At 36.9% G+C, this 26466-nt stretch overlaps 1 protein-coding gene across 1 annotated transcript in view; it reads left to right on the top strand.

Annotated features, from left to right (window-relative positions):
- The window catches only part of LOC126972383 (G protein-coupled receptor kinase 2), a 91849-nt gene that overhangs the window by 30943 nt on the left and 34440 nt on the right, over nucleotides 1-26466 (top strand). The window contains exon 3 of the mRNA XM_050819086.1: nucleotides 20884-20996. Within this exon, the coding sequence (XP_050675043.1) occupies nucleotides 20884-20996 (113 nt within the window). The remainder of the gene's footprint in view (nucleotides 1-20883; nucleotides 20997-26466) is intronic.

Consider the following 26466-nt stretch of genomic DNA (forward strand, 5'->3'; position numbering starts at 1 on the left):
AGGTTTGACTATGTCGTGGTCTTCCAACGCATACAGTGTTGTCAACGATATAACTATCTGCAGCTAATAAAGGTTTGACAACGAATGAATATTGATTTTTAAATTACTATTTACATACCTATTTATACTATAGAAAAAATGAACTTGATTTGATTTGATGACCTTATACTAGGTAGGTACACTTTTAAGTAAAGAAGTCAACCCTAATTTCGTCAGAAGAGGTAAGAGTCACGCGATAGAAAGAGAGGCAACTTCTAGGTGAATAAAAATGTAGGTTAATAGCGCTATGCAATCTGAACTACACCTTATTGTATGACTGCAAGAGTTTACCTATTCCTTTTATTGATTTTGTGGAGTGAGACTTCCGTACTTGTACTATTATATATATTCTTTGTCATTGGGGTAAACAAACTTCTGTATCCGAAGGGAACCCAGATTATAACCTCTTGCTAAGACTCCGGTGCCTTTCTGTCAGTCTGTCAGTGGACTGTATCTCATAATCGCAACAGTTAGGTAGCCGAAATGACAGATTTTAAATTGTTATTCCTGCTATAACTACAAATAATAAAAAATCCAATATAATGCATTTTAAAATGGCTGAAATGAAAAAAATATTCTCAGTTCTGGGATTAAATATATAAATTTTAATTTTGTATCAAAATTCATGGACGATGCGGGACTCGAAAGTCGCGCCTCAAATTCTTTACAGTTGATAACCTCAATCAAACCCAATAATTGCATATTAGGAAATTGATTGATGAAGAGAGCCATCTCAGGCTCTCTTCCAAATCTAAGCAATTTGTTATTTTTAAAGTTGGCACTCAAAATTGGAAATCAATTACCGGCTGCTGTTTACCCGAACCGATACGACTTAGGGACCTTCAAGAAATGAACATAGGTACTCCTACCTTAAAGGCGGGCATCGTATCTCTTGTTATTACGTATGTCCATGGGTGCTTGGCTCACCAATCCCCCTCCCCTGAGCCACCTGCCCGTTTGCTCCCCCTCTTATATAAAAAAATATTACCTTTTATCAACATCTAAATAAATATATTAGTATACCGCAACACTTAATTAGATTTTGTTGCAACCATGCTCTCTATTGTGCCATTCGTTTCCGCCACTGGCACTCATATTATGCAATGGCATTCGTTACTTGGCGTATCTACGTTCAATCACAGATTACATCATTGACACGAATGAGCAAGTGGTTCACCTCCAGCTTAATCATCCTTCGATGTCCAAAAAAAAAGGTAACGATCAAAATCTTTGCTTTTTTTCTATGTAGTGCAAAAAAAATAATGCTGGGAGACTTTCTTGCGCGATTTGTTTCCGAAGCGGTAGTAGTATCTAGTATATTAGAAATGACATCAAAAAGAATTCTAATGTAATCAATTTTGAGAAAATAAATGCCTTTTATGCCTGTCTTTTGTGGTTCTCTTCTACGTAACTCTTCAATGTAGACCACAGTTAAGGACGCTAAACTAAAACAAATCTCATTTGTGCCGTCGTCATCTCAACGCGACCTTTGGATATGTTATATTAAAATTCATTTATTCAACAAAATGTGTTGTGAAGGCGACGCGTTCTTGCCGCGTCAATGTCGGATCCACAATGATATTATAGACAGAGCAAGCTGTTACATACTTTAAGCACCAATTTTTGGTGAATCTGGAATCTGGCATATTCCGTAAATTTAGCACAAATAAACACATCGTAGAATTGAAACTTTAACGGACAAATATTTTAGAGTTACCCGTCAATATTTCAAAGAAAAATATTTAATCAAAATATTTCTTAAAATAATAATTCGATAAACTCCTCTGCAATTGCGGCCCACTAATGCATAAGCGTAACACCATCCTTGGCGACTATACCCTATTCCCAGATGCTGTTTGTAATACTCGCGTGAAGAAGATATTGCCGTTCGTAAATGCGGCAGGGCTTGACGACGAGCTATAAGTATGAGTGGCGAACACAATAGTTCAATTCTGGACGCGGTGTTAGTAGGACTCAATCAGGACTAGCCAAATAGCCACTCTCTGCAAATAATAATAATAACACAGCACGACAGAAGTGAAAGCTGAACTAGGCGAGATTTTTTCTTTTATCCTCATATTTTCCGAACTTCATCGTTCAATACCCACTAAATTAAAGGCTCAGTGCGCCTCGAGGTGTTTTCAATTCATTAATATATTACATACCTAGGGTGGCAAGTGGGATTTTTCAAACCTTGTTCAAAATACCACCCTAGCCGAAGGCGAGGTTGGGAAGCAAACACGGCCCGAGGTGTGTGCAATATTTTTCTCTCGCCGGAGGCGGAAAGCGTCAAGTCTTAATCCATTATTCTGATAATAAATCCACTGGTTCCAAGTCTTCTTGTAAATTAACTTTAGATTTCGCAGGAATCCACGGAAGAACCAATCTAAGATTGTTTTATTTCACAGATCATCGAACTTTTACCGATATAATACAGAATCTATAAGTCGTTGCTAAGAGTTTGACGCTTGTGTGAAGTATAGTTGATTTTGTGCGTGCGTTAACATTTTCAGAGGGTGGATAGTAATAATGCATGCGTAATAAAAATACGTCAACAATTTCAGAGGGCGGAAAATTGCCACTATCTTAGATTACTTAAGTTGTTTACATAGTATTACGTCCTATGGTATATTGTTATGGGACAGTGCACCCGATATTCATACAATATTTGTGCTGCAGAAGAGAGAAGAGCTTTCCGCGCTTTTTAAATCATAGGTTGTAAAAAATTATCGAGAGAAAAATTTAAAGAATTCAAGCATACAGGCTGTTAAAAAATCCTGTACAATATTAGGACGTATATTGGTATCATATCAAGTAATAACACCATATAAATATTGATTTTTAGGAAATAAGCACATTGAAAAATAGTGAATAAAAAGCGGGTAATAACGTTCCCAATTATAAAAGTTTGGACACCTCTGCGTGCGGCCATTTTCATATTTCCCTGCCCACACACCCATTTCATTCATGAACCTTGCGAACCTGCGCGGGCGCGCGGCAACAAACAACGTAATTTTTGTATTAATACACTTTAATTCATTATTATGTCCACTTGCTCAGCGTCTCTCAACCGCAGGGTCTGCTCGACGTGACCGTCATTGACTTCGATACATTTAGTGCAACGTTTCACGACATTGGCACGGATCCGTTGTAACACCGTCGTGTTACGATTCGGGCTCTCATTTCCTCCTTAGCGTCACAATTTTTTCGGAACACGTATTCCTCACGTGTCCCCAAAGAAAAAGTCGAACGGCGTGAGGTCACGAGACCGCGTCGGCCAAGTGACAGGCTCATTTCGCCCGATCCATCGAGTGCCGTACCTACTCTTCTTGGAGATACTCTCGAACGGCACGCGAAAGACGTGGTGGAGATCAGTTATGCTGCATGGACGCTGCCCGAGGTAAACTATCACATGTGCAGGCGCTGGAAAGCATTGCGTTGCAAGTGCATAACTTTGTTCGTAATCCCTTCGAGCTGCGCCGTTGTTACAATTATTACGCCCTAGACACATGAGCAATTAGTTTAAATACTCTTCACTCGAGTACATGACCAACAAAATATCTAATTAGCACCATAAAACCAAAAATCACGGAATTGTCGCGAGCGCCAAACTTTACGCAACCGATCCTGAAAGAGAGCTTGACTTGATTGAGTGTAATTTGTAATTTTGTAAAGCAATAATTCTAATTTCCGCGATTCTAATGGCCCCGTCTTATTCGTTTGAGCCGCCGCTCAGCTAATGCTAGTTATACGCCATTGGACCGAGTTCAGGGCAAGACCTTAGTCTACTGTAAGTCAGGGGTTCCCAAGATTTTTGTAGCACATAATCTAGAGGTTTTGATTTTTTTTTAGTGGTGTCTCCTCATTCTAATTCATATCCGTGTCAATTATTCTACAGGGTTTATTTAACATAGTGTATTCTTTTTAATTAAATGTATGTAGATAGGCACATAAGTGCATTTTCATGTTAATACCAGTTGGGTCCATCTATTTTCCTGTTAGTGTACGAACACAAACAACGCCTCAATGTACATTGTCATTCCTTCCGCGATCGCTATGACGTGCGACAGAAGAGTATACGACTCTCGAGAATGTTAACCTGGACATTATTTACGTACAAGAAAAACACTTGAAACGTCAAACGATTCGCCGTCAGTAGAATGAACCTTAGACGTACAATATGCTAGTGTATAGACGAACAATTATAGAATTTATTTGATATCTCTAATAGTTACGGAATAATCGACTGGTCACACTTAACGATGACACCATTTATTAGCTAATATGCATATATCCTAAGTCTGGTACTGCCACTACGCCTATTTTTGCTACAAAACAGCTACGCACTTGTAAAGATATCGCATTGTAATCCATATTTTTATATTAGTAAAAAAAGTTTCTTGCGCCCATTCTTCTCAGGTCTGAGGCAGTCTGTTTTGAATGGATGGTAGTTTTTGACGTTCCATAAGTGATTTTAAATCCTATTTTGAATAAAAATATTTGAATTTGAATCTCATGACGGTTTATATAAAGCTTATATTCTTTAAAAAAATATTTTAATATTTACACAATATGAGACTTTACTAGAAAATTCTTTTTTTCTTACATCTCTATTTTTTATAGACTGTGCGAAAAAAATTCACCAAACTACCCCTAACTTTTACAGTTGCATTAGCATGCTAATCATTCAACCTAGATAAACATTTATTTATTGTACACCAATACTATTTAACATGGCATAGTTTTGTAAAGAAAATTGTACTATGTAATAAATTAAAAATCCTTTTAATTCTGAATTAAAAGTATGACAATCTTGTGCAAGAGAGGTAACTTAGCTCTGCTCGATTCCTCAAGGCCACTGGCTCGGTCCCCAGCCTTAAACTGAGATTTGTTTTCAGTAAACTTGTCCACACTTCATAAGGTTTTGGAAGTAAGTATACGTATATTTCCTTAGTATGTTTTATCTGTTTATATTTCGTATCTAACTACTTGGTTTGTTTGATGTCATTGATAAAATGTTTCATATAATATCAGTACAACTTTCTATTAGAGCCTCGCGATAACGCGATAAGATTGGTATCTGATTATCTGTATAAAGATTATATAATCGAATATACTACTGGTCCCGCGATAGCGAATTTAGCCGATGTGTGATTAGAGTGTTAAAATTAAAAATAACATTTTAAAATAGGCTTCTAATTTCAATTGCAAAAAATTCAATTTAACTTTTTTTTCTTAAACATCTGCGAATTATAAATCAAGGGTTTTTTTTTTTAATATATTATATCATATTCTTCTCATTAAACTCAACTTAATTGCTGCTAACCGAGAGCATTCCCTCGTAACCTTTAAAGCAGTATTTATTTACCCCCTTATTCATAATAGTCTGCTAACTTAAAGCATTGCTAATTCTCACTCTGTCTTCTTCTATTGACCTAAGTCAGAATGAGGAAAAACACTCCTTAGCGGCTGTTTAAAGTTAGCGGACCATTATGAATAAGGGAGTTAGTATTTTCTTTGATTAACGCGAGTGTTACACATTTAAATAAAACACTTTTAAAGGATTAAAACGCGTGTAATTGTAACGGTTTTATATTAGATGTTTGCGTAATCTTTACATTTTTAAATTAGTTAACCCGACGTTTCAAGACCTGTCCAGATTCCTGAAAACGAGATCTGCAAAGGTGGTAAAAATTACAAATACACGCGTTTTAATCCTTTAAAAGTGTTTTATTTAAAAGTATTTATTTATTCAGATAGTTTAACCAACAACACATCATTAAAAAATTATAATTTTAGTAAGTACTTATGGGAAGTACATAAGGACATAGTCCATAAATTAGAATTATAAGACATGTCTTTACAGGTGTAAGAAACATTAATTACATGTGTGATAAGCATAACAATTATGCGTATATAGTTACAGTTCACCCACTGGTGAACTGCCGGGAAACTGCCAAATCTAATATATAAAATTCTCGTGTCATGGTGTTAAACTTTGAACTCCTCCGAAACGGACCTTGACCGATTCTCATGAAATTTTGAGTGCATATAGGGGTAGGTCTGAGAATCGGACATCTATTTTTCGTCCCCCTTAATGTTAAGGTGGTCCACACAAATTTTTTTTTAAATTTGTTTGATTTTGAGTCAACATTGTAAAATACATACAACTTCAAATTTTCACCCATCTACGATCAACAGTTACTTTTGTATCGCGATTTTAATATCGGCAATACAACGTTTGCTGGGTCAGCTAGTATTATATAATATTATTATCACCAACCTCAATGTATTGTAGAGTCTTTAGTAGAGATAATTCATTATGTCCTAATGATTATCTATCTATATATATAAAAATGAATTCCTGTTCGTTAGTCTCGCTAAAACTCGAGAACGGCTGGACCGATTTGGCTAATTTTGGTCTTGAATTATTTGTGAAAGTCCAGAGAAGGTTTAAAAGGTATAATAAATATGAAAATGCTCGGAATTAAATAAAAACAACGATTTTGATTTTTCTTTGATATGTCCCCCGTCGCGTTGTTCAGAAATCAAATTAAAATTAACTTTCTCAGGAGGTAAAAAATAAACTTAATTTTAGGTAACTGTAGTAGGTGGATTAACTACAGTTGTTAACTATTTATCAGATTATTTTTATGTAGATTGATAAATCTTAACTTTTGTCCAAAAATAAAATTTCTGAACCTAACCGCACCAATAAAACAAAACAAAAAGTTTATCAGAAAGCTTTGAATTGATTAACAGACTGTATCATAACTGTGTGTGTCTCATCAATATCAAATTGAAACCTTACAAATAGCCAGTATTTCAGGAAAACTCTGTTTTGTAAGCAAGGAATATCGTGTGTAATTTATCGAAAATAATAATAAAATTTCATTCGTACCGAGCATTTTTTATTTGTTTTAATAAAAAAGGATTCCTTTTGTTTGTTTTAAGTTTATTTTATACAAAAGTGTAGGTATTTTATTTATCGATTGAGGCAGTACGAAGTCTGCCGGGTCAGCTAGTTATTAAAATATATGACTACTATCTATTATTCAGTGTCACTTCTGTCAGCTGACACATTGCCGAATATTAATTCGGCCCACCCGTTAATAAATCAATCATTGTAATACCGCACCGATTACCGAGCGCGACGTACATGGAAGTAATGTCTGTGTTGTTCCGAATGTTAAGCCGGCTCCACATTAGCGGCGCGAAAACCGCGAACGTTCGCACTTCGCGGCGATCCTAGATAATGTCAGTTTTTTCCGGCGACAAACGATTCGCGCTTCGTTCACGGCGGTGTAGTTCTGGAACTGTTTTATATGGAAAAGGAGGACAAAAGAGCGTATGGGTCACCTGGTGTTAAGTGATCACCGCCGCCCACATTCTCTTGCAACACCGTCAAAATGTTTATTTCTTTAATTGTAATAAGTTTAATTTAATTTAGTAGTATTTTGTTTTAATTTTTAAGTCTTGTTTTTGCCTATTGTAACTATCTATTATGAAATGCTGTGAATGCCTTTAAGTAATAGATATACTAGACTATATAGAATCTTAATATTGTATAAGCAAATGTCATGTATACCTATTGTTGGTGTTCCAATAAATAAATAAACAACAGAGGAATTACAGGAGCGTTGCCGGCCCTTAAGGAAGGTGTACGTGGTTTTTTTAAGATACCTATGTTGTATCGTCCCGGAAATACCGCACAAAGAAGCTCATTCGACAGCTTTGTAGTACGTGGAAGAAATGAAAACCGCATCCAGATGGTGTGGATAATATTCTAACTTGTGGCGTGTCGTGCGAAGGTGGAATTCGGCGGCAGGGATCAGGTGAAACAGCTCTTCGGAACTTCATAAAAACCGTGAACACATTTTTACATGGCAGGCAATGCTCCTGTGATTCATTGACCATTGACCCATTGCTCCGTACGCTCGTTGGTCCTTTTTTTTTACAAAAAAAGGTTCCATTAAAAAAAGACAGCGAAGCGTTTTTACATTGTAATTGTACAGACATTTTCGCTGAGAATTCACTTGAATTGTGTGAATTGCATCCGTAAATTGTGGCCGCGATTCACAGGCAAGTGTAGAGCCGGCTTAAGGAGTACGTGTAGTGACGTCACGCGACTATAATTACAGTACAGTACGTCAGTTCCAGGCCTCACTCTACGATTGCTGTTAACGGGCGTTAAGTAGCTGATAGCTGCTTAACTAAAAACTTAAACTTTGGGGTCCATCTTATTTTTTTATGGGTAGGTATAAGTTACCAAACAAGCAAATGTTTTTTTTATTTATAAAAAAGGGTCGATACGAGCAGGACGTTGAGCTGATGGTAATTGATACGCCCTGCATATTATAATGCAGTGCAGCTCAGGATTCTTGAAATACCCAAATTCTGAGCGGCACAATGAGTGATTCAAAATAGGATGTGACATCACTTATTGAAAGTCAAAAAACTACCACCCATTCCAAAATAATTGCCTCAGACCTGAGAAGAATGGGTGCAACAAACTCAGCGGGCTTTATTTTTTCATTGAATAAATATGTTTACAAAGTACTATGAGTTCTGGCAAATTCACTTATATGCCTATGAACATACATTACATCATCAAGAATTATACATATAATGTCATTTGCCCAGTAATTTCACTAGCTACGCCCTTCAGACCGAAACATAGTAATGCTTACACTTTACTTCTTCAGGGCTAAGTACGGGCTAACTACGGTAACTATTATATGCGTGTGTGCGTGGCATCTTAACACTCAATGGCATCTTTCAAATTTTGTAACATACGCTTCGTGTTATTTTACATTGAATTTACATGAAATTAATAAATTACAAAATACTTACTGATGAAATGTGATCTTGTAGTATTATTTTTACATAGTCTTACTACGCAACTCGGCATTTTAGTTTCAATTATTAGCAAAGTTTAACAGAACCTATTATGGCACGTCAACGGCACACATTGTTCGACACTGACTCGAGTACGCCCACTCGGGCGTAGTATTAGTTGCCGCACTTTGCGACTACGCCTGCGGTATCTATTTGGAGCGCAGCGGAGACCAATCCGTAATCCGCGGCTGTAAGCTTGTTTGTTTTTGTTTTTATTTTATAAATAAATTGAAAAATAGAAATGTGTCAGCTTGCTAAATTACAAAGAAATGGATAGAATTATAGGTATTTTTTATGTATATTTATCTTTAAAACAATGTTAGGTAAATCCGTTACTTACGGTACACAGACGTCATCGCTAACTATGGGCCTTATGAGGAAGCTTTTTGTCGCTCAGAGGGCAATGGAGAGGGCTATGCACGGAGTTTCCCTGCGAGATCGAATCAGAAATGAGATCCGTAGGAGAACCAAAGTAACCGAAATAGTCCAAACGATTGCGAAACTGAAGTGGCAGTGGGCAGGGCACATAGTTAGAAGGACAGATGGCCGTTGGGGCAGTAAAGTCCTCGAATGGCGACCACGTACCGGAAGACGCAGTGTTGGCAGGCCCCCCACAAGATGGACCGACGATCTGGTCAAGATCGCCGGAATACGTTGGATGAGGGCAGCGCAGGACCGATCGTCGTGGAAATATTTGGGGGAGGCCTTTGTCCAGCAGTGGACGTTTTCCGTCTGATGATGATGAGGTAAATCCGTAGTAAATATGCTGAACAAATAGTTGAGAATCTCTAAACACGTATAAAAGTAAATGAATAACTATAAGATGAATAAACATTTACTTAGACTGTACGAAGATTTACCCCCTTATTCATAATAGTCTGCTAACTTAAAGCATTGCTAATTCTCACTCTGTCTTCTTCTATTGACCTAAGTCAGAATGAGAAAAAACACTCCTTAGAGGCTGTTTTAAGTTAACGGACCATTATGAATAAGGGGGTTAATAATTTAAATTTGCCTCTTTGCGGATCTTAAGCACAATTTATGCGATGCATCGATTCTATATGTTTATTTAATCTCTCTACTGAATTGATTTATAAATTAATTTCTTGAACCCGGGACTGAACCCTAACTACTAAGCTTAGAGGTCCCGGGTTCAAATCCCGGTTGCTGCAATCATTAGTATGATGAATATGGATGTTTGTATCCGAGTCATGGATGTTTATATGTATTTATGTATGTTTAAGTAAGTATATTGTATTAAATATATCGTTGTCTTGTACCTATAGTACAGGATATGCCTAGTTTGGGGCAAAATAATATGCGTAAAAGTGTGTCAATATTATTTTTACTATTATCCGATCGTAGTCAATACCCTCTCATTGCCACACTTAAATAATTTACCTATATTTTATAATTTATACGTGTAGATAGATCCTCTAGCTGTTAGGCAATGCATGAAAACAGGCCAGGTTTATTACTTAAGTGTATATGACAAGCTAGTTATTTATAATTATAAGTTAGTCATTTAGTGCTAGTGTGCGTCAGTGCTGAAAATAGAGGTTAACAGTTTGCCGCTATTTTTTTCGACGTGTTCACACCCGCCACAGTCTATGTAGACGTTTAAATGTAAGACTGCTACATGTTTCTGACGTCACATCAGATATTCGCCACAACTTTTTTTTTGTTTGGTTTTCTGCGTCGTGGCAATCTGTTATTTCAAACAATAAGCTACTGTTTTGGCTGCATATATCTGCTGAAAGAGTCATCGTCGAGAGCCCGAAATTGATGTAAAATTACTTTGCATCAAACTCTCCATTTATTTATTTATTATTGATATCTTTTGCTGAGATTTGTGATATCATGCCTCTTAAGCCTGGTGAACTGGATGCCACCCTTTCCGCTCAAAGACTTGGCTAGCTCGTTGGCATGTGTTGTTAGTTTGTCCTGGTATTTCAGGCTAGTTTGGGTTATTTCTTGCCGGACAGTTTTAATGCCGAGGTCTAGGTCGCCACAACTAAACGTGCGGTTTTATATTTTGTTAGTCATTAATATTTTTATTTCAACCAGTGGGAGGCTTCTTTGCACTGGTTGCCTTATAGATGAGTACCACATCGGCGCTTTCTGTCGTGAAGCAGTAATGTGCAAGCATTATTGTGTTTCAGTGTGAACGACCTCGTTTTTATGAAAATAAGGGACGAGACGAGCAGGACGTTCAGCTGATGGTAATTGATACGCCCTGCCCATTATAATGCAGTGCCGCTCAAGATTTTTGAAAAACCCAAAAATTCTGAGCGGCACTACAATTGCTCTCATCACCTTGAGACATAAGCTGTTCAGTCTCATTTGTCCAGTGATCTCACTAGCTACGGCGCCCTTCCGACCGACAACACAGTAATGCTTACACATTGCTGCTTCACGGCAGAAATAGACGCCGTTATGGTACCCATAATCTAACCGGAATCCGGTGCAAACGAGCCTCCAACTGGTGGAGCTATCCAATTTCTTTAAAAACAAAATCAAAGAATATGCTACGCTTACACTCAGCTGGATTAAATAGTGTTCATAGCTCGAAATGCTATACTTTCACCACAAAACTTGTCTAAAAACACCATCTTTGCGTGTTTTCTGCTTACTCTTCGCCTTAAGTACTTAAACATCCAATTTATACTAAGTATGCTTACCGTGTAAATAAATAAAATTATATAACAAAAAAAAAAACTAAATAATCTCAAGCAATTGTTCAAGACAAAACTTTCTTTCTAATCTCGTTTCCCTTAACGATGAAAAAATCTCCGATCCCGAATTATATTCACGATGTCGTTGTGTTTAATTTGTTTGCGATGAGATTTTAATGTTTACGAGCGGTATGAGATGATTTATTATTGAGGGGAGCCCGTGTATATTCAAATGGATTATTTCTGGATTACCCAAAAGCTCCTGTAGCAATCCACCGTCCTTCCCCCATCGTCTTTACGCCGGGTTATCTGTTATATATATATATTTTAATTTCATTCCCTTTGATACCTACACATTTCTTTTTTATGGAATAGGAGGACAAACGAGCGTACGGGTCACCTGGTGTTAAGTGATCACCGCCGCCCACAATCTCTTGCAACACCAGAGGAATCACAGGAGCGTTGCCGGCCTTCAAGGAAAGAGTATGCGCTAATTAATTACTTTAATTAATAACATTGGGAAGGCTATAGCATCTGTCTACCCCAAATGTCACGAGGGGCTGCTGTAAACCAGTGTAGTGTTATCTTCTGCACTGACCAACAATATACTGAAAAAACTTTCTTTCAAAAACAATTTCAATTTTTCAGTACAAATCGGCAATATGATATTTCAACCCCTAATAATAAAATGTTTTATTTGGTTGACATTAAAATTTTTAGTCTAATGATGGAAATTGATAAACATAGAAATATGTTTGTAATTTTGTGTATAGGTACTACGTGTTACCTATTATTTCTATGAACCTTACCATACCTAGATTTGGGTGTCTGTGGCAACGAAACAACTGTGTTTTTTGGCGACATTAAAGTACGATAGACAATGCTTTTTTTAGCCCATTATATTACTGCTCGTGACTGTATAATAATAATAAATCATTTATTTTCAGGCATTTCACGTATAGATCTACAAACAATCCCAATTTTAATCATAACATTATAATATTTCATAACAGCAAGAATTATTTTGTAAAATATGCTCCCTGTCAATGACGTTCTATATTATGTATAGAACGTCATTGCTCCCTGTTGTTAACTATAATGAAATTGTTTCACAGCCGAACTGTCAAACCGTGCGTCAATAAAGTCTCTCATAGAAATTATGTCCATACAAAACAGATATTGGAATTAAAAATAATTATGGGTCCCAAATCGAAATAAAAACTATCCTATCTCTCAAGTCGGACTAAACTGCACTCCATGAAGTAATCCCCATTAAAATTCGTACATTAGTTTAGGAGAGTACATCGCGGACAAACAACGTGACACGTAATTTTTATAAATTATGTTATATAAATGACAATGAAAAATCTAATATATAAAATTCAAATGTCGCGGTGTTTGTAGTTAAACTCCTTCGAAACGGCTCGACCGATTCTCATGAAATTTTGAGTGCATATTGGGTAGGTATGAGAATCGGACAACATCTATTTTTCATCCCCCTACATGTTGAGGGTGGTCCACACTAATTTTTTTTTTAATTTGTTTGATTGTGAGTCAGCATTAAAAAATACATACAAATTCAAATTTTCACCCATCTACGATCAACAGTTACTTTTGTATCGCGATTTTAATATCGGCAATACAACGTTTGCTGGGTCAGCTAGTAATATATAAATGACAGAAAAATAAAATTACGTTTAATTTATCATTATAGGTAATGATACTCTGTAGTAGGTATAAAAGTAGTTTCAAATTTTGAAAAGGCTTTATGCAATATAAATCTACCGAATATAATGTATAGCGTGTCCCTAGATTGGCTGAATTACTGAATCTTTCATTTTCATCGCCGGACGCTCTCCGTGACTGTACCGATACTGTAGAGTCGAGACCGGGTCCTCCCTCTCCAATTACGGTTGTGTGATTTATGGATGCTCCGAACTGTTGATTGGTTCGGCACCTCTTAAAAGGGTACCTGATCGAGGATGTAACATTTCTGATGTTGATTGGTGATTTAGGCGTATTTGTATGACTTTTCAAATACTTAAATAGTAAAAAATAATTAAGTGAGTTAAAGTTAACAAGGTGACAGTTAAAAAGTATAAGTAAAGTATAACCTGGAAGACAGAGCCTCGTTCGGATTTTTAAGAAGAAAACTAATAGGACATCTGGATTCGAACCGGGATCTTTTGCTTTCTGGATCACCCAATATCCCATCTGAGCTTATTATAGTCTTGTATATAGTGGCGAAATTTACCTTTGTATTCTAATGTTATTGTAGAAGTTTCTCATAAAACTAAATTTTTTTAAATTGAAACCTACATAGATCGATTTCTCCTCCCCCAAACTGCCTGTATAATTTCATTAAAATCGTTGGTGTCGAGGTCCAGATTATAAATATATAGTATATATTAACCCCCTTATTCATAATGGTCCGCTAACTTTAATAAGCCGCTTAGAAGTGTTTTGTCTCATTCTGACTTAGGTCAATAGAGGAAGACAGAGTGAAAATTAGCAATGCTTTAAGTTAGAAGACTATTATGAATAAGGGAGGCAGTATATAAAGATTTATAGTATTTTTAAGATATAACGTTCAGTTTAGTGAACAGACTACTTAATAATGATCAACAAGAAATAGCGCGAATCTCTCGGTCCGTTTACGACGTGTCCGGGGCTATTTTACGACATGCTAAAATGCGACGTCCTGTGGAGATATTAACTCGCCGATGTTTATATGCCGCTTTAATTGGACAAGTAGTTGGCGAGACTGCGTTAGTAAAGATTCGTAAAGGTTGCTGCTCTGTGGCGACTGGCGTTATGTTTGATAAGCTTACATCTTTAATGAGAATAAGTCTCGAAAGAAACAGATGTTGATCAACTCATGCTAAAGCTATAAACACATCATCGGATTTGATTGGGACGAACCATCGGACGCTGTCTGGTAGCGGACCATATTCGATGGTATGTTCTATTGTCCATCGCACAGAATTACTATTATTACCGTCCGGACTGTATGAGTAAGACACCGGACCAAATGGTGCTAAGCGCCAACCCACGCGAACCGGACCGTCCTATGGTCCGACCGTACCAAATACGACCATGTGTTTGGGCTATAAGAGTCATCTCCCTGTAGGTAATTCAAAATCAAAATAAAAAATAATTATTTACGTATTTCAAAACAGTTGTTAAATTTTGCGCACTTCCATAGGCTATAATTATTATGATTCGAAAATTAAATGTTTCTCAAAAGCATCTTTCTTTTACGCGGTCGTGACTTTCTTTAACGAGCTCGATTTACGATCAATTTAAAAAGTTCTTTAGCAAGGAGTTTTCATACAAAAAATAAAATCATGTGTAGGTAGAGGTACTCGTGACATTAAAAACAGTTCATTAAATGACAGTTAGATCATTTATACCTCTAGATAGACTGTGACGGCTGTGAAAACGTTGAAAAAAATTAAGGTTGACAATTAACCACTATATTGAGCAAAGCTCGCATACTAATACTAAGTTTCATACAAATCGCGAGTGTAAGACCTAGCTTGTCACGCACACTATAGTAATAAACCTATCCTTTTTTCGTTCAGCAAGAGGCTGTACCTAGATATATAAATTATCTAAGTTTCCACCCTTGTATCACGATGTATTCTAATTTTACCATTTTGAAATGTTAAGTAAGAAACTCAATACCACTTCTTACGTTAATCAAAGAACCAGGGGCATGCATTGGTTTTCTAGCAAGGTAGGCACTGTAGATCTAACTAGTCGTAGTTGACCCTGGAGATTGCTTACCGTAGATATTTAGGAAAATTTATGAGAGGGGGTTCAATAGAAGTTTGGTTATAAAATAACGGTCAACAAATTAAACTAAGTTAACTTTAACACTATATTTTTTAGGTTTATAATGAGGTAGGCACTGCCTAATTGCCTATATGATATGCACGCCCCTGCAAAGAATATATTACCTCATCAAGTTCAATGCTATACTATCTCATCATAACTATTTAAACCAGGGGTGCTCAAACGGTCGATCGGGATCGACAGGTCGATCGCGAGTGCTTTTTGAGTCGGTCTCGAGAAAAAAATCCGGTATAATAAACTAAAATCGGTAATTACGTACCATCTTATGAAAAGTATGATCAGGACATGCAGTCTCACGCTTCAACATCCAAAGTCACTATTTAGTTAAGCTTAGAACTTTAGAACGCGTTTGTTTTGTAAGTACCAATAAACTCGTAATTTTTAATAATAATTATGAGTTTTTTCATTTACATTTAAGAGCAGACCTACACTTACTTGACTAAAAAAATATGCATATCTTGCGCAAAACTATCACTATGTCATCGTGACACTCTACCTAGACGACAATCCTTTATCACACATACTTGAAGCCTCTCAGAGCCGATCGATCGTAGTCTAACAATTTTGAGGTAGATCGCCAGCAGTTCAAGCTTGAGCACCCCTGATTTAAACGAACCCAAACTTATGTGTTGTCGTTTGTACGTGTGTCTTAACTCGTCTGTAAGTTCCACTACTAGAAATGTTTTTTTTATGGAAGAACAGGACAAACGAGCGTACGGGTCACCTGGTGTTAAGTGATCACCGCCGCCCACATTGCAACACCAGAGTAGGTGTACAGGATTTATTGTCTCGGTAACACAACACAAAGAAGCTTATTCCACAACTTTGTAGTACGTGGAAGAAAATTACTTGAAAATCGCACTGTGGAGGAATGCCACACATCTAGCTGGTGGGGATGATATCCTAATTTAAATTGAAATTCGGGGTAACTCTTGTAACACTTGTAATCATTAGATCGTTGCTGAACTTATAAAGCGTCGATCAAACATACATATGAGTTCAAAATTCGACACATATTGATACGTGGAAACGTACTACACTGGCCTTCAAAAGTAAGTATCACACTTTTAAAATTGGGATAACGTTTTAAGTTCACAAGATATACTTTCGAAATAAAAAGGACTCCAAAGAGAATTTAATTTTGTACATAAAAACTTTATAGTCGGTAACCTTCTTTTAAGAATTGGCTGAAAAAAACTTCAAAAACAAAACCATTCTTATTCAAAGTGGACGTTTCCGAATTACAATTTTACCATTCACATTTTTCTTTCTGTTTTAAATTTTTTTCAAGACGAAGAGACTGGACACCATCTGAGGAGACCTTGTAATGGCAGACCCAGGTGTACCAGTGCCCGAGAAGATCGTTATATTATTTCCACTGTGTTAAGAAATCGCCACCAAAATGCAGTTGAAATCCAGCAACAGCTACTTTAGACCCGGAGGGACTACATTAGTGACAGTACAGTCAGAAGAAGACTTGCTGAAGCAAATTTGAAACCCCGAAGACCAGCGAGTGGCCCAAAACTCGAGAGACAGCATCGAGTAGCGAGACTGCGATACGCCCGTGAACACATGCAGTGAGATGAAGAAGAATGGTCAAGAATTTTGTTTGGAGATGAGTCTCGATTCTCCCTTTACACTTCTGATAGAAGGCGAAGTGTTTACAGGCGACCTGGTGAGCGATACTTTCAAGCCTGCATCTCAGAAAGAGTCCAATACGCTGGAGGCAGTGTGCATGTATGGGCTGGCATATCTTCAGAAGGTTGCACAGAGCTAGTAGCCATAGAAAATGGCACCCTTACTGGGCAAAGATATGCTCAAGAGATTCTCAATGAGTATGCAGGGCCGTATTTAGCAAATATGGGTGATGGATCGATGCTGATGCATGATAATGCCCGGCCACACACGGCTCATATCGTAAAAGAGTATATTCAGGAGGTCGGTATCAGCGTGATGGCTTGGCCATCAAGAAGTTTCTGATCTCAACCCGATTGAACACGCCTGGGATGAGCTTGGGAGGCTAGTCGGAAATCGCAGACCACCACCTACTACCCTCAGAGCACTAAAGCAGGCCCTGGTAGAAGAATGGGAGGATATTCCCCAACATCGGCTCTGAAACCTAGTGTTCAGTATGCCAAACCGGCTCGAAGCCGTAATCAGAGCTCGACGAGGCAATACCAGTTATTAAAAATTAAATAACATGTAATACATTTTAGTTGAATTTTTTTACACTAAACTAATAATGTCTATTTTCATTGTTTTATCTTTTTTAAGTTAAAAATGTTACTAATGTATAATTTTAGTTTCAAAGAATTAAAGCCTATAAAATTTGCAACACAACGTTTTTAATCTTAAATCTCTACCTTCTATAGTTAAGAAAAAAAATTTATTTGAAAAGTGTGATACTTACTTTTGCAGGCCAGTGTAGTACGTGCTACTACGTGGAGTATTTACTTTCACCACGATGCCCCCGTCAACCCCGGTCCCACAGAATAGTGTACAATATTATTTAGTGAGAGTTAACGGTTTTATCTATTTCAGCATCGATGCGGCATGCTAACAATAACGAAAGGGACCGCACAAAAAATATTTGCTTAATTCTCGCCTAAAGAACGTCATACCGATCGGTCGTGCGCTGCCCTCATCCAACCTACGCCGGCGATCTTGACCATATCGTAGGTCAATCTGGTGTAAACACTACCCCTCTTATTCATATAACTTTAAACAGCCGCTAAGGAGTGTTTTTTCTTATTCTGACTTAGTTCAATAGAAGAAGACAGAGTGAGAATTAGCAATGCTTTAAGTTAGCAGACTATTATGAATAAGGGGGTAAGTCTTCTAGTACGTGGTTGCCATTCGTGAACTTTACTGCCCCAACGGCCATCTGTCCGTCGAACTATGTACCCTGCCCACTGCCACTTCAGTTTCGCAAATGTTTGAGCTATGTTGGTGACTGGTTCTCCTACGGATCTCCTCATTTCTGATTCGATCTTTCTCTCATAGATCTTTTGTAAATCATTTTATTCGCACTATAATTTGTGAATAGCATAAACTTTCAAACACGCAGGTCGCAAAAAAAATGCTGAAATCATTATTAAAATCCGTTAATTATGTGATACCGTCTCCGGTTGGTTAATTGCTTTGTGTTCATAACACGTTGACCTCAGCCGTGTCCAGCAATTGAAGGCAATTAGAATTTAATTGGTTAATAGGTGCCATTGCCCGTTGCTCACATAATAATTGCTATTGACCAATGGTGTTTCATCAGGATTGAATAAGGGATGCACATTGTTTTGTTTACCACAGAAAGTGTCTATTATGTTTTTCTTAGACAATTTATACGCCCAGATAGAGCCTCTTGGTGCTAGACAACCGATGAAAACAGTCCAGGTTTATATTACTTTAGTGTGCGTGACATGCTACGTCTTACACTCGCGATTTGTATGTCAATTTTTATAAGTGTGCGTGCGTTGCTCAAAATAGAGGTTAACTGTCAACCTCTATTATAAGATGTAAGATATTTTTCATATTTGGATCCACTGCTTAAATTATAGTTACTGTCTGTGATCTCTGGTCTTGCGTTCTCTGGTATCAGCTCGATCCATTTAACCGCGTGCATCGCACAGCAACTCGAATTGTCTGGGACCCAGTGCTCTGTGAACGGCTGGATTACTTGGTATTGCGTAGAGACGTCGCTTCATTATGTGTCTTCTATTTGCATTTATCACGGGAGTGTTCCGAAGAGCTGTTTCACCTGATTCCTGCCGCCGAATTCCACCTTCGCACGACACGCTACAAGTTAGGATATCATCCTCACCATCTGGATGTGTGGCGGTCCTCCACAGTGCGGTTTTCAAGGAGCTTTCTTCCACGTACTACAAAGCTGTGGAATGAGCTTCCTTGTGCGGTGTTTCCGGGACGATACGACATTCGGGTACCTTCAAAAAAAGCGCGTACACAAACCTTAAAGGTCGGCAACGCTCTTCTCTGGTGTTGTAAGAGAATGTGGGCGGCGGTGATCACTTAACACCAGTTGACCCGTAGGCTCGTTTGTCCCCCTTTTCCAAAATAAAAAACTGTAAATTCATCCTTCAAGCCATTACTCAAGTAAATAGTTTTACCAGACCGTTGGTAACATTTTTGTATGAAAGTATTATAATGAAATTGTGAACAGCTATCGAAGAAAGGTATTAGATAAGGGTTTAAAATATCTGTCTTCCAATACCGAGCATAACTCAGCGTAGTTACGTTATCTGTGCGAGATAACATTATCTGAATAGGCATTTCTTATTGTTGTACAAATGTCTGTCTGGGCGATTTAACTAGTTAATAGGAAAACAGGGAATATCACGAAAATAAAGATATAAATGAAGTAAGAATAGCACTTGATTGCGAAACTGAAGTGGCAGTGGGCAGGGCACATAGTTCGACGGACAGATGGCCGTTGGGGCAGTAAACTCCTCAAATGGCGACCACGTACCGGAAGATGCAGTGTTGGTAGGCCCCCACTAGATGGACCGACGATCTGGTCAAGATCGCCGGAAAACTTTGGATGAGGGCAGCGCAGGACCGATTGTCGTGGAGATCTTCGGTGGGAGCCCTTTGTCCAGCAGTGGACGTCTTCCGGCTGTTATGAGGCAGTTAATTGAGTGGGCTCTTGTTCGCCTCGTCAATCCTTATCATGAATATCGACGGCTTCTTGTGTTGTGAAGCAATAATGTGCAGGCATTATTGTGCTTCCGTTTGAAGGATGCCGTGGTTAGTGAAATTACTGGGAATAAGTGCGATTCCGCTCAGAATTTGGGGTACAAATAACAATCCTGAGAGGAACTGCAATGGGCGGGGGCGTATGTGTCATTTACTATCACTTGAACGTATTACTCGTCTCGTCACGTTTTTTAATAAAAAAAATAAATGGGCAGTAGAGACTACCGATATAAGGGAAAACTTAGTACTTTTAGTGCTAAAATTTGAAATTTCAGAATGTTTGAAGACAATTAAATTATTAATTTCAATTTACTTTTAAAACTTATTTACAATAAAATATTAATCATACAACAATGCACAGTATATTCACATTGAACCTTCACTAAATCCATTCAATTTCACTTATAAGATATACACAGCTCTAATATTGCACAAAACGTCAGCTGTATAGCTACAGATATACTGCTGTAAGCATTTCGATGACGCGAACTAACGAGATTTCATCCATCCAAAAAGTGTCTTAACTATATATTTATTAATTTATTTTTTAAATTATTTATTTATTGCGTGCGCCAGTCATGAGCATGACGCTGACGCGAATCCATAAGATTTTCTCCTACCAAAAAGTGCCCAACGCGTCGAAGTATTCACTTGAAAAAGATGTCAAGTAAGATACCATATTATATTCGCAATATTTATGTTCCAGATGTTAACTACGACTACGTGGTCGATCAGCAGCCGATCGGCAAGCTGCTGTTCCGGCAGTTCTGCGAGAAGAACCGACCCCACTACCACAAATACAACAGTTTTTTAGATGCGGTAAGTTCTTCAATATCTCCAATAGCTTACCTTTACACTGCGATGCTTGACGTAACCTACCCTTAACTAGAAGTAATTCAAGTCTTTATGAATCCCTATAGAAATTCGTCTCTTCTCTGATTGTGGTTTATTTTAAACAGATTCTTTTGATTTAAAAGTTGATTGTCAAAGTAAGTAATAAGTTTTACCACTTAGATTAAGGATTGTTCTTCGCTGCGATCCAAGATACCACACTACCTGAGAACAATAGCTTTTTTATTACGGCAACTATTAGATGCTTGTGTGCGAAGTATCTTTCAAATTTTGTTACATACGCTTCGTGTTATTTTACATTGAAATTAATAAAATACAAAATACTGATGATACGTATCTGATCCCAGTGTCTTTCTTATTTCTTGTAGTATTATTATTTTTACAAAGTGTTACTACGGAACCCGGCATTTTAGTTTCAACTATTAGCAAAGTTTAACAGAACATGTGGCACGTGAACGTCACACATTGTTTGAGACTTGCTCGAGTACGCCCACTTGGGCGCGTAGTATTAGTTGCAGTAGTTTGAGCGCAACGGAGACCAATCCTTAATCTTAGTTTTTAACCATTTACTAATAAAGTTAAGCTGTAGTTGTGGCATGAATCTCACTACCACTTTTTAAATCAATATAAGCAAGGTGTAGCAACAAAAATATCAAAGCGTTATGACTTACTCGAGCAAGTATGAAAAAAAATGAACCTTATACTAATTCCAGTTATGAAATGTATACACATAGGTGTAGGTATAAATATATCTCTAACATGCACTGTAAATATTTTAAAATTGTGCTAAAATTTTATCATTTAAGATATTTATAACTTTACTCCTTATATTACCAACGAAAGCTGAGTTCCCAATGACAGCGACCAGACTCCCCAAGAGACTGCTGACCTGCACGAGACAGGGACAACCATCGCTTCCCTTGCAATATCTTGGTGAACGAAAGAGAATATCCACGTACACTACTGTTACGAGTTAAGACTACGAACTTCTGAAAAAATCAGAATAACTCCTCAAATATCTTTTTATAAGTTGCAGCAGTTGGTGATATAACTCTTTATAATTCTTTAGTATCGCTTGCTATAGGTATCGCCCAAGCTGTTCACTTTATCGATCAGTTACTGAATGAATCATTGAATAATACGCGAACCTTTACAAACACTCTACTTTGAGACGTATAGAGATTCCTTAGACTTTTCTCAGACTTTAATTACGTAAATCTTACTAGCGTCTAAGTACGCTTCATAGATGTGAACCGTAGTGTGGCAACATTACTCGTCATTCCGAACAGCATTTTCCTCATCGTGCCCATTTCTATTTTGTCGGTTTTTTGAGCGAAAGCAACAAGTGCGAATCGTCGCGATTAGTTGAGCGAATAGAGCAGTGTGTAGGTAGAGACGGGGCGACATGGAAGGAGCATAGTGTGACGGTCCTATAAGCATCATTGTACAATGATGTGGAACAGTGTAGTAGGTAGAAGCAAGAAGAACATGTTTTTGTATATAATTTTATTTGGAAAAGGAGGACAAACGAGCTTACGGGTCACCTGGTGTTAAGTGATCACCGCCGCCCTTATACTCTTGCAACACCAAAGCGATCACAGGAGCGTTGCCGGCCTTTAAGGAAGGAGTACTCGCTTTTTTTTAATGTACCCATGTCGTATCGTCCCGGAAACACCGCACAAGGAAGCTCATTCCATAGCTTCGTAGTACGTGGAAGAAAGTTCCTTGAAAATCGCACTGTGGAGGACCGCCATGCATCTAGATGGTCGGGATGATATCCTAATTTGTGTCGTGCGAACTCCCAAGGTAAAGGTTCCTTTACGACGGTAAGTATCGAATTCTAGCTAACATTTGACGTTACAATACAGTATAACATCTCCTGTCTTGCAAAAGTGATCCAGTGTGAGGCTTTTTTGCACAGTATACCGCCTAGATTATCGGTACCAACCACAACAGCGCCTTTTTCTGCCGTGAAGCAGCAATGTGTAAACATTACTGTGTTTCAGTCTGAAGGGCGCCGTAGCTAGTGAAATTACTGAGCAAATGAGACTTAACATCTTAAGTATCAAGGTTAGGAGCGCTGTGATAGACTGTGTCAACTGTGAAAACTTTGAAAAAAATTCAGTTTACAACTATTTTAAGCAATTCACGCACACTTACACAAGGCGTCATACAAATAAAGAGTGTAAGACATAGCTTGTCACGCACACTAAACTTACAAACCTGGCATATTTTCATCGGTTGTCTAACAGCAAGAGACTCATATAGACGTATAAAATATTATCTTAGGTTGGCTGATATAATTTAAAAACTTGCCCCATCCCGATCTAGATGTACTCTTGCGTTTCAAATCAATGCTTGCAGCTTAAAGTTTCTTGTAAGTTGTAATAATGTTTCAAAAGATTCAAACAAGATTAAAGTTTGCTATCATAGATGTCATCTAGAGATATGGACGGGGTAGGAGTTTCCAAACAGAATGGTTCGGTAATTTCAGTAAATTTCAAACTTATCGTAGTTCCTGAATGTTGACAAAACCACGGTTACGAGACTTTATGTGGTTCCGAGCTTAACCCAGTTAAATGAAAACGCTATGTTTTAAGTTTATCCAAGTCCTGTATATGTCGCAGGAGTATGATAAAAATAGAGATTTGGTAAATTCTCTATAAGTGATTTGATCAAATCATGAAGTATGTTAGAATAACAATACGATTTTGTCATTTCTCGAAACAAATCTAGTGATATGATCAAATACCAGAATTACTTCGGCGAAATGACAAAAAAACTTTTCTTTGGTGTTTAAGAGGTTAATTTGCTAAGACTTAGATATAATTTTAATCATAAATACTCTACGTATTAAGCAACTGTAGTACCAAAAATCACAATAAAAAGGCATAAAAGGCATTTATTTTCTCAAAATTGATTCCTTTACAATTCTTTTTGACGTCATTTCTAATATACTAGATACTACTACTGCTTCGGAAACAAATGGCGCTCTGAGACAGAAGAAGCGGCGCAAGAAACTCTCCCAGCATTCTTTTTTTGCGCTCTTATTAATAAAAATATACAATATTGTGCTGACATTGCTATTGCTATAAAATAATCATAATCTAGTCCCAGGCTGTCCGATCACTTAGATATTCCGCTGTGGAGTAATAGGATTTACGACAAAGCCATTTTTATAGATAATGCCTGAACAGTGGCTGGGACTTTATTATAAAAGTATATATATTAAAATAAATAAATCTCCCTTAAGAACATTATAGTAGTAAAGTTACATTATAGTAGAATAAATATAGGATGGGGCTCGTTAGGTATGAGAATTTACAATATTTATTTATTATACAAAAAACAATTAATTTCAAATTGGTACTTAAGTTGGCACCTTGAGAGAAACGCTCTTCAAATATATACAACTGCATTAACCGATTCTGTGCCATTATATATCTGAAAGATATTTTTCTCAATTGGGTACGTTGTGTGCATTATATGGTTTGGGAAAATATATTTTTACTTGCGTTGCGTTGTACCAATTAATTAGAGGTTTCAGTGACCGAATTGTGGTAACATATCAGAAATGGAAACTGCATTTGATGAGTTTTAGAATTGGAATATGTTGAGAATGGAAAATATTATGTTTATAAAAATTATAATATAAAGGACTAACTGTTGCTAACGTTAATAATATAATATATAATAAGTTAGTATGACAATATTTATGTTGGTGATTACTTATTCGGAAACTATGTTTTTTTAACTTAGAAATACCTATATCTTTGATTAAGGATTGGTCTCGCACTACCGCACTCCTTAAGAATAATAGCTTTTTTTATTACGATTCTAATGAATTATTAGATGCTTGTGTGCATGGCATTTTGACACTCAATGGCAATCTTTCATATTTTGTAACATACACTCCGTGTTGTTTTATATTGAAATTAGGTAATAAAAATTTTTTTAACAAAAAAACAACCGACTTCAAAAACACTATTCCAAAACAATAGTTAAATATGCACTAAAAAGTATAAAAATAATCGCGTATTTTTATAAAATCTAATTCTAGTTACGATTATTGTAATTTTTGGAATCGGTGTCCTTCCGCCGCGACCCGCTCTCGCCTCTCACCTCCTCACGACTCAAGCACATCTCCCCTATGTATGTAGTTACAAGCCTATCTTGGATGACACCAACCGCAAAAATTACCATTATCGTAACTAGAATGAAATTGTATAAAAATACGCAATTATTTTTATACTTTTTAGTGTATATTATATCTATTGTTTTGGAATAGTGTTTTTGAAGTCGGTTGTTTTTTTGTTATATTTTTTTTTAATTTTTGATTTTTAGTGAATTTGAAGAACACTAACAACTTGTCTAAATATGAGTATGAATGAACGTACGCGCTTAATTGAAGAGTTCCGTTAGTTTGCCATGGATTCCGTAATCAGAACCTAACCAAACTCTCACCAAACTATTTTTGAAGTATATCCTTTCCAATAAAAAAAGAATTATCGAAATCGGTTGGTGCGATATTGAGTTATTCGTAAATTAATCTACGTTATATAGCAAATTTAAGACTTATATGATTTTACTCATGGATGCCATTGTAAAATTACAATGGGACCACACGGGAAGCACCAGCTTTCAAATAAAAAAATAATTATCAAAATTGGTTCACCCAGATGAAAGTTTTGAGGAAACAAACATAAAAAAAGATACCGACGAATTGAGAACCTCCTCCTTTTTTGAAGTCGGTTAAAAATACAAAATACTTACTGATCAGATATGTGATCCCTGTGTCTTTCTTATTTCTTGTAGTATAATTTTTACGTTTTAGTTTTAGTACGCAACCCGGCATTTTAGTTTTAATTATTTATTATTAGCAAAGTTTAACAGAACACGTAGCACGCCAACGTCACATATTGTTCGAGACTGGCTCGACGAGAAATCCTATCGCTGGTTAAATTTGTCAATAGATTTCCTATTTTCGTGGGATAATTTCTTGACATGTTTTTTTGTTCATAAAATTGTTCAGTAAAGGTAACAGATGAAATAATCTTGTTATGGTAATTTTAAAATAGCAGTACCTAATACAAGTAAGTACAACAAAGCTATAGAATGAAATGATTCTGCGATGTTTGCGGGGCGATACGACATGGATATCTTCAAAAATGCACTTACACCTAACTAAGAGGGTGGAAACGCGCCTGTAGGCGGCGGTGATCACTTAGGCGAAGAGTAACCAGAAAACATGCAAACAAGGGGTTTTTAGACAAGTTTTTTGGTGAAAATATAGCATGTCGAGCTATGAACACTACTTAATCCTGTTACACACATACTTAAGTCTTATTTATAGGTTTCTAATGCTTACTGTTGGTGATAGTTTTCACTCCAGAGCCTTTTTGAACTACCACTTTTCCTTGCAGTTAAATAAGTTTTT

This window comes from Leptidea sinapis, chromosome 26 (genome assembly GCF_905404315.1).
Source record: "Leptidea sinapis chromosome 26, ilLepSina1.1, whole genome shotgun sequence".
NCBI lineage: Eukaryota > Metazoa > Arthropoda > Insecta > Lepidoptera > Pieridae > Leptidea > Leptidea sinapis.